This window comes from Amyelois transitella, chromosome 28 (genome assembly GCF_032362555.1).
Source record: "Amyelois transitella isolate CPQ chromosome 28, ilAmyTran1.1, whole genome shotgun sequence".
NCBI lineage: Eukaryota > Metazoa > Arthropoda > Insecta > Lepidoptera > Pyralidae > Amyelois > Amyelois transitella.
This window is the reverse complement of record NC_083531.1, coordinates 1,270,220-1,279,950: the sequence shown is the minus strand read 5'-3', so window position 1 is coordinate 1,279,950 and position 9,731 is coordinate 1,270,220. Positions and strand designations below refer to the sequence as shown.

The 9,731-nt window shown below is 36.0% G+C and overlaps 1 protein-coding gene across 1 annotated transcript; it reads left to right on the top strand.

Annotated features, from left to right (window-relative positions):
* Positions 1 to 802: 802 nt before the first annotated feature.
* LOC106133718 (ras-related protein Rab-24) lies at positions 803 to 8,361 on the top strand. Its single transcript, XM_013333531.2, has 5 exons — positions 803 to 1,130; positions 2,638 to 2,726; positions 3,458 to 3,584; positions 4,049 to 4,196; positions 5,295 to 8,361. Exons 1-5 carry the CDS (start codon positions 1,017 to 1,019, stop codon positions 5,420 to 5,422), a joined length of 606 nt encoding a protein of 201 aa, XP_013188985.1. The 5' UTR covers positions 803 to 1,016; the 3' UTR covers positions 5,423 to 8,361.
* The last annotated feature ends 1,370 nt before the right edge of the window (positions 8,362 to 9,731 follow it).

Below are 9,731 nucleotides of genomic sequence, written 5' to 3'. Positions count from 1 at the left end.
AAGTAGATAATATTGATCGCCGTTCTGACCTATTGTAGTAAAAATCAATACTACAACGAGCATAGATAAGAAGCTGAAGTAGATATATGATTAAACCTAGCCCATAGTTAATCGATTTAAGAATGAATGACAATAATTTTGGCGCCTAAGAATGTTTTACAAATTTACGTAGCATTTTCCTCAAATCTTGCTAGTGACGCTCCCTTGCTGGGTATTTTTTATTTTATGGACAGATGTTTTATAATGTTATTTTACTAGTACCATTCTAGGATCTTAAATGAATGACACCATTTACATAATGTGACGCTAACCGTCGTCGATATGTGGGCCTTAGCGTCGCAATTCATATTCTCACCTTTGATGTTGATAACATAGATTGAGAACCTCCTCCCTCTTTGAAGTCGGAAAAGAGACTGTCATGGCCATGGACTCATGGCCAGCATGTGAAGGTTCAAGTCGAAGAATGGTAGGTACTGATTCTTTTGCATAAACTATTTCTGATTTAAAACAAAAATGACGTTACTATTTTCGTTCTGAAAACGCACTTTACTGTGCGCATTTATTTTGCAAACCAGCCCACACGTTGCTAAGGCGTTGTGTGTTATCTTTTTCTCTCTGACTCTACATATGGTTAACCTCAGCAAAATCTAGAAGGAAATAACAGGTAGAAAATAAATAATTTGCCTTTTTAATGTTCGTGCCAGGAAAGCTGCATGTTTTGGCGCTGTAGGCATTATAGTTATTATTTGTTGGTTTTCAAACGAAGCAATCACATGACATTGACATGTCAAAATATTTCTGTCAAATCACGAAAACAAAAACAGCAAACTGCTTTGATTTGATTGAAAAAACATGATTATTTATTTCATTGTTTGATTACAAACAAAGCATAATTAACTACTTGCCTATGATTTCCGCAACTGCGATTTAATGTTAATACGTATAATGTATCATTTCGTCGTTTTAATTTTAATTTTGTAATCATCCCGTAATATAATTACAGAAATTAATAGAAAATGAGTCGCTGTGATTTCAAAGTGGTTCTTTTAGGTAGCGAGCATGTGGGAAAGACAAGTTTAGTGATTAGATTCGTAAACTGTCACTTTAATTCGAATACACCATATCAAAATGTAAGTTGGATTATATCAGTTAGTTTCTAGATTATAATAGGTTTTTTATTAAAAGCGGCCTCGCCCTCGTAAATCTGGATTATTCTTCGCTCTCGTGGGAATTTCAGTGAACCATCTTTTAGTTCTTGCCAAGTCTTCTTTGTCTAAGTTACAAAACAAAGCAACACTTGTCTAACTTCTGTAACCTTTGCAGGGGAACCTAACCCATGTTAGGTTATGGTAAAAACTGCATTTCATGAATATTTCTTTAGTTGATAATACAAAAGTTTTCGGACATCTATTCACACTAAATTTAGTTTAGAAGAGTGATTGGTGCAAGGAAAAGTGGGATTGCAATCTGTACTGTTAGGGACATTTTTTTGGGTTCTTTTTTTGTCTTCAAAGGAGAAATCTTGTTAACTGATAGTATGGGACCACACTCTCCCAAGTTTAGACCTGAGGGTACCTAGTGTGCCAGTCTGTGCACCTTTCATGACATTTTGAAGGCATCATGGTTTGGCGAAACATACCTGTGCAGCCACCGACACTCTGTATATTATCTATACTAATATTATACAGCTGAAGAGTTTGTTTCTTTGTTTGAACTCGCTAATCTCAGGAGCTACTGGTTCGAATTGAAAAATTCTTTTTGTGTTGCATAGGCCATTTATCATGAAAGGCTTTAGGCTATATAACATCACGCTGTTACAATCAAGAGAGAAGAAATAATGAAAAAGGTGAAATAAAAATTATTCATCCTTGAGGGCTTCAATGATGCCCAAAATAACTATTCCACATGGACTAAGTTGCGGGCACAGCTAGTTAAATAATAATCTTCTTCCTCCTGGCTTTAGTCTTGGTTGCATCCTCACCACTCACGATTGGAAGAGTCAGGTTTAACATGGAGCAACTCCCATCTAATCTCCGCTACCTTTGGAGGTAATCCTAACCCATGTTAGATTGATCTTTGGTTACACATCCAGTTGCCTGAATGTGCAGGTTTCCTCATGAAGCTATCCCTTACAGTGAGAGCATTTGTATTTAACCTAATGCACATAACTTGGTATAAATTGTCATTGGTATATGGCCAAAGTGGGATTCAAACCTGTTCCTTTCTCCGCATCACACATTTTAACCGGGCACTTTACCAATTTGACCACTGACTCTCTCTGGATTATTAAACAATTATAAAAATTACTAAATGTATAACAAACAATCATGTGTCTATCCCTTTACAGAGCCAACAGTCTTGAAAAGAGGGTACGGACAGCTGTGTGGCTTAATAATGGAATTGAGATTCAAATAGTGACAGGTTGCTAGCACATCGCCTACAAGGAGAATCCCAAGTTTATTAGCCTTGATTATTTTTTAATTAGAAAGAGGAAAGAGGCGTGATTTTATGTATGTATGATTAAGTTTTACAATTTTTTTTTCTTTGCTACAGATCAGCATGGAAGCTTTCACTATTTTTTTTAATGTATTTTTCATATGATTTAAGGTTAAACATTTTTTTTTTTCAACTTTTCAGACAATCGGTGCAGCCTTCTGTGCCAAAAGAATGCACTCGAATGGACAAGACTTCAATGTTGGTATCTGGGACACTGCTGGCAGTGAAAGGTACAATGCCAAGGAATGTACATACATATATAAATAAAAATAATGTATTGAGTGCCGTTTGGTCCTTGGCACAAATAAAAAAAAGAGAATAGGACCACTCCTTATCTTTTTAATGGATGCCGTAAAATGTAACTAAGGGATAGGATTATAAACTAGGGATTCTTATTTTATGTGATGGGCTAGCAACCTGTCACTATTTGAATCGCAATTCTTCACTTGCATTCACATTTTGTAAACCTCGAACACAATATATTATATATTATGTAAACCTCTCTTGCCACGGGTGGGTGACCTGGAGGCCTGAAATACAGGTCTAACCTAGTTTAGGCTCCAGTCCACCTCCCAATATAAATTTAATTTTATATATTGGTATGTTGTGGAAAATAAATCTTTTTTTTCATTTTTTTCATTCTGTCATCAAGCCAAACAGCTGAATGTGGCCTATCAGTCTTTTCAAGATTGTTGGTTTCGATAAGATTGTTGTGTATATTGTTATACATACATATATTACATCCAAGATCCAGGCGGGATATTGTTGGCTTTGTATGTTATATATTACATCCAAGACCCAGGCTAATCAGTGGAAGTTCATTTCTCATCATGCCCTGGCCGGGACCATAAAATCCTTTACCTGGCGGGGTAGACAGGGACTACATCTTTCCATCTTTACATAATGTAGTTGTAGAGATTTGTTTTTAAATTGATTTCTAAAACCCATCTCTCCTCTTCAGATATGAAGCAATGACCAAGACGTACTACCGAGGCGCGCACGCAGCTATAATATGCTATGAGCCATCCTCTCTCAAGTCCTGGGCGAGACTGCGGCATTGGCTACAAGAGTTGCGGGTTGTTGAAGAGGTAGGTATAGCCATCTCTTTCTTACACAGTAACGCGGGAGTACCCTCTCTTTCTAAAGTACCAACTCGTCATCATTGCCGCATTTGTAAAAGTCGATTAAGGGAAAGGCTTGTGATTCTACTTTTTGGCAATGATGTAGCTTCCGTCACATCACAACGGCCTCCATCTCTCTCCCATGGATGTCGTTAAAGGCGACTATGGCTTATAAACTTTGGATTCTCTTTGTAGGCGATGGGCTAGCAACCTGTCACTATTTGTATCTTAATTCCATCACTGATCCATACCGCTGAACGTGGCCCTTCGGTCTTTTCAAGACTGTTAGCTCTGTCTACCCCGCAAGGGATGTAGACGTTAGTATTTTTCAGTAACCACATACAAGTCATCTACAATGCCATAGAAGTTAGATGAATATTAACACATTTTTTTCGCGTCATTTTCTTCATCATCACATTACGTTTTTCCAGGACTGCAAAGTCTACCTCTGCGGTACCAAAAAGGACCTCCTGGACGCTGGCATGGTGTCCAGGGAGGTGCCGGAGGAGACGGTGGCAACATACTCCCAGGGTCTGAACGGTCACTTTCTTACTTCCAGTAAGACTGGTGATAATGTTGGTAAGTATAACTAGACTAACGTATCTTGTTTGATCAAATTAAGGACGTCCTGGCAAAGGGTCAGGTCAAGAGTGCCCGAAACCGCCGAGCTTGCATGAAGAGAGTTATGAATGTGGATGAAGCGAAGGAAGTACCTGTGCAGAGATCGTGGCAAGTGGAAAGAGGTAGTCACTGCCTACCCCTCCGGGAAAGAGGCGTGATTTTATGTATGTATGTATGTAGAAAATTCTGACTTTATGACCCGATACGATACAGTAGTGGTTTATGTAATTACTTTAATCACAAATGTGTGACCTCCAAAACCCTGTTTGTAGTACAGTATATAGGTTTTTTTTTAATTATTAATTAGAATCATTTTAGTGTCGTGTGGTTCCCGGCAGTGCCGTGTGGTACCCGGCACCAATACAAAAAAGAATAGGACCACTCCATCTCTTTGCCATGAATGTCGTAAATGGCGACTAAGGGATATGCTTACAAACTTGGGATTATTTTTGTAGAAGATGGGCAAGCAACCTGTCACTATTTGAATGTCAATTCTATCATTAAGCCAAATAGCTGAACGTGGCCTATCGTGTGTTTTCAAGACTGTTGGCTCTGTCTACCCCACAAGGGATATAGACGTGACCATATATATATGTATGTATGCAATATCACGTATATGTAATTAAAGCCTGGAGAAGGAGTAAACATTTCATTCCGTTATAAATTATAGTTCCCGTGGGATTTGCGATAAACCTTCTTTTGTGTGTGGCGCTAAATTTGTCGCTTTTTGTAGGTGGTGTTAAATTTGTCGCTTTTTGTAGAAGGCGCTAAATTGACGTGGGTCTAGCCGGAGGTAAAAAGTATATCAATAAATATGGTGCTTTGTCAACAATTTGTTTTTTGTATATAAGTAATTTTTAAAATAGCATTTATTTTTATGATGATAAAATTATGTTACATAACAGTATACCTATGCGTGAAGAGAGTTATGAATGTGGATGAAGGAAGGAAGTATGCAGAGATCGTGGCAAGTGGAAAGAGGTAGTCTCTGTCTACCCCTCCGGGAAAGAGGCGTGATTTTATTTATGTATGTATAACAGTATATTTTTTCTACAGATGAACTCTTCCAAAAAATTGTGGATGACTGCGCGGCCGATTTAAAAATGATGAGAAACGTTGAAGAACACAGAGAGCAATTACTGAAGTTAGAAAAAGGAAAGGAGAAATCATTTTGCTCTTGTTGATACATTCGTAACATTCAACCATAGAATTTCGAATTATATTAGACTATAGAAGCGGCAAAGTACTTGAAAAATTCAATGCTAGACTGGTAGCAAAAAGAAATCATAGTGTCTGTGTACCACCCGAATCTCCTCCCGTGTATATCGTAAAAGTGCACCAAGGAAAAGGCTAATAAATGTGGGATTCTCCTTTTAGGCGATGGATATAAAAACTTTGTAGTGTCATAACCGTCAATCAGATTCATCAGTTCTTACATACATATAATCGCGTCTGTATCTCTTGCGGAGCAGACAGAACCAACAGTTTCGAAAATACTGAAAAAGCTATGTACAAGCTGTTTGACTTAATGATAGAATTGAGATTCGATAGTGACAGGTTGCTAGCCCATCGCCTAAAAGAATACCAAATTTATAAGCCTATCCCTTAGTCGCCTTTTACGACATCCATGGGAACGAGATGGAGTGGTCCTATTCTTTCTTTTATTGGTGCCGGGAACCACACGGCAAATAAATAAACCACATAATTACAATAGTTTCATGTACTGTAAGGCATTTCTATTGTCTTATATTATTACGATTTCTATGGTATAAACGAATAATTTATATAGGTACATACTAAGTGAAGCCGAGTGATAGTTATAGCCAATATGTTATTTAGATATATAAGCTTATAATACCGGTATTTTTTGATCTCTTCAGTTGATTATCTATACTAATATTATAAAGCTGAAAAGTTTGTTTGAACGCACTCATCTCAGGAACTACTGGTTCGAATTGAAAAATCTTTTTGTGTTGAATAGACCATTTATCGACGAAGGCTTTAGGCTATATAACATCACGCTGCAACTATTAGGAGCGAAGAAATAATGGAAATGTGAAAAACACGGAGAAAATTATTCACCCTTGGGGGCTTCAATGATGCCCAAAATAACTATAACAAGCGGACGGAGTCGCGGGCACAGCTAGTCTTGGCTAAATATATTGTTCGCAATGATTCTGTGGTTATATGATTGTAGCTTCAAAATGGCGCGTAATCAGCGCTCGGTAACGCTTAACAAAAGGCGATGACGTTAAATAATTTTAGACTAAAAGAAGGCTGATTCACACCCAATCCGGGATCATGGTCAAAGGCCTACCCTGGGCTCCTCCGCGTGATTTTTTAGTCAGTACAAAAACTTTCCGAGGTTATTCAGACCATCAAACTGAACAACTTTCACCATAGGGTCACATTCAGTGTATCAATGCCGAATCCCGGAATTTTTGAGGTACAGAAGTACGTTCCATACTAACCCAACACCCCAACTTTAGGTAAATATGCATCCGAATATCAGATCTCTGGTTATGACCTTGTAGCGGGAGCGCTAATTTAGGCTCTTTGGTGGCCAAAGAGACTAATTATTCCGCCAGGCTATGTGTTATACCGCGACTATGTTTCATATATAGAATCGCGGCTCCAATGATTTTGAGTCGAAGGTTGTATTAAGTTCCGATCCATGAAATCTTTGCTTGCGCGTTTTAGACTCTGCTGCTATTGGCTGAGCGCGTCATATTCTTCGCTGTGATTGGCTGATGGCGTGAGACGTTAGTGATGTCGCCACAAGCTTGCATGTGTAATGATAATGACGGATATTTCAGATTAGAACTTCGTTAACTAATTATTTAACTAAGTGCCTAATTGTTTTTATTTAGTCACATTATCTAATATCTAACAATTAAGTCGAAATAAAAGGTTAATTACATGCTGTTGCTAATGTATCTGTGATGACTAGTAAGTAGTAGTAATTTTTATTTTCTAAATTGTTAAGACGAAAAGTGCTTGGTCTGTGGTCTGGATTGAGGCAAGGTGCGGAACTTGTAAAACCAACTCAATTTATATAAATATCAGAATGAAATATGACCTAGAATGAGCTCTAATTTCTTTCCATTTACATCAAAATAGTTCAATTATGAAAAAAAACGGAAATTTCTAATTATAATTGTACCAATCAGAAAAAGCCTGAGAAGTATCGAAAAATATCAACGATATGTTTCCTGTCTGATGTCCCAAATGAGAAGTTTTTCTATTATATATGTAAGTAGTTTTTGAAATGCCATAGTCATCGAAAAATAAAAATCCAGTTTTGATGACAGCTGTCACATTTACATACAAGGCACTTTTTTGGCGGGAAACAAAACATGTTTATTTAAATTTTTAATGCTGTATTTTTTTTGCATTAAAATTAGTTTTATCCACTATATTGAATTATAAATGTTAGATAGATAATTTATTGAACATTTAGTAATAAATAGGTAGTGTTACAAAGTCGAAGTATTCGTAAAACATCTTCCTACTAATATGTATTACGTATTTGGCTATTATTGACTTTGTGATGATTTCAGGTCTAAAATATTGGCAGGACCTTAAGATATCTTCTTGGATTTCTGATCCTGGCTGTAAAAAGATAATTATATTTTTTAAAGTTCGCTTTGTAATAGGAACGAAATAAACTAAGACTCATCGAATGTTAAATGCAAACTTCTGTTTTTGAAATTAAAACTTAGTTCCTTTATAACCAAAATTATTATTGTTTGTATCATAATAAAATATTTTTATTACTACATACATCTCCGTTTGGTCCAAAGATTCGACTGGCAGAGAATGCCTTAATGACTATGACATTAAGTCCACTTGTTGAACATTTAATGTGCATTAATTGTAAATAAATAAATGAAATAAAGATGAATATCATTGATTGAGGCATTTTGAAATAGCCTGTTGTACATTGTCTTCTTTTTTCCGGCGTCACTAGTATTTTGCAGGAAAAAGGGCCAATTTAGTATATAAAAATGTAAAGAACAAAACCGATCATGCTGTATAGTTTAAGATGTAACACCATGTATATTCATTGTATAAAGGTCACAATGTCGTTTTGTATCAACATATAATAAATGCTTTATACTTTCTTATTTGTTTTATTAAGGGCTTACCTACATACATAAAATCACGCCTTTACCCGGAGGGGTAGGCGGAGACTATTAATATATGTACCACTTCTTTTTACCGTGTAAGGTTACTTTAGTCCAAGTACCAACCATTAAAGTATACCACGCTACGTTTGATATGAAAATCAGTATACACACAATTATGATCTGTCATAATTATTTATTTATTAATTTAAAACAAAAAGGCACTTAAAATTGAAAATATAACGTGTGGTATCAATAAAAAAAAGAATACACTCCATCCTTCCCATGGATATCGTAAAAGGCGACTAAGGGGTAGGCTTATAAAATTGGGATTCCTCTTGTAGGCGATGGGCTAACAAACTAGGCTGTCACTATTTGAATCTTAATTCCATCACAACGCCTGGCTCTGTCTACCCCGCAATGGATATAGACGTGACTATTTGTATTACATTGAAAATAAATAAATGTTTATCACGAAAAATCAATGGAAGTTTGACCTTTTGATATAAAAAAAGCCTTCCTGTTCGTCTGTCCGTGTGTATGTAATCTGAATTGTATCTACGTAAAAACAGGTAAATACGGAATCTTGACTGGTTCGTCGATTTTGGATGTGGTTCAAGTTATAAGCTTAAGAGTCACCCGCTATTATTGCTTAGTAAAATTGTGAATCTTAAACATCTGGATTTTGATACCCTAGGAACTTGAAAAATCCTATTGGCACATCAGAATATAAATCATAAAAAACCAATGGTTCGAAAGTTATTGTCGTTATAAACATCATACTAACAAAAAATTAATTATCGCCTCAAATTGATTCGTAAATAATACAAAAAAGGCAATTAATTTAGACCCTGAAATAAATATATCTTGATACTTAGGTAATTCTTTTTACAAAAATCTACATTTTTATTCATAAATAAATTTAAAGAGTAATTAATATTGAAAACTCTTTCCACCTGGTTTTATATGGTTTATATATCATGTTTCTTTTTCTTCTCATGGCTATATATTAATTTTAAAATGTTTATACAATTGAAGGATCTCACTGGTTGAGTGAATGAATCAAACGAAATGAAAACTTATTAAATTATTTCTACTAATAATAATACCATAAACCATACGGCTAGTATGGTAACTTAAAAATATATTATATACCTACTTATATTCATGAACACACCGCTTCTGCGTATGGCTTGCTACAACCGCTGCGGTCGCATGTCGAAGGTGTCCATTAATGGTTCTTCAGGGTTGCCACCACACAAAAAAATAATAATATCTTCTTGAAAATAAGGACGTCCTGGTAAAGGGTCAGGTCAAAAGTACCCGAAACCGCCGAGCTTGCATGAAGAAAGTAATGAATGTGGAT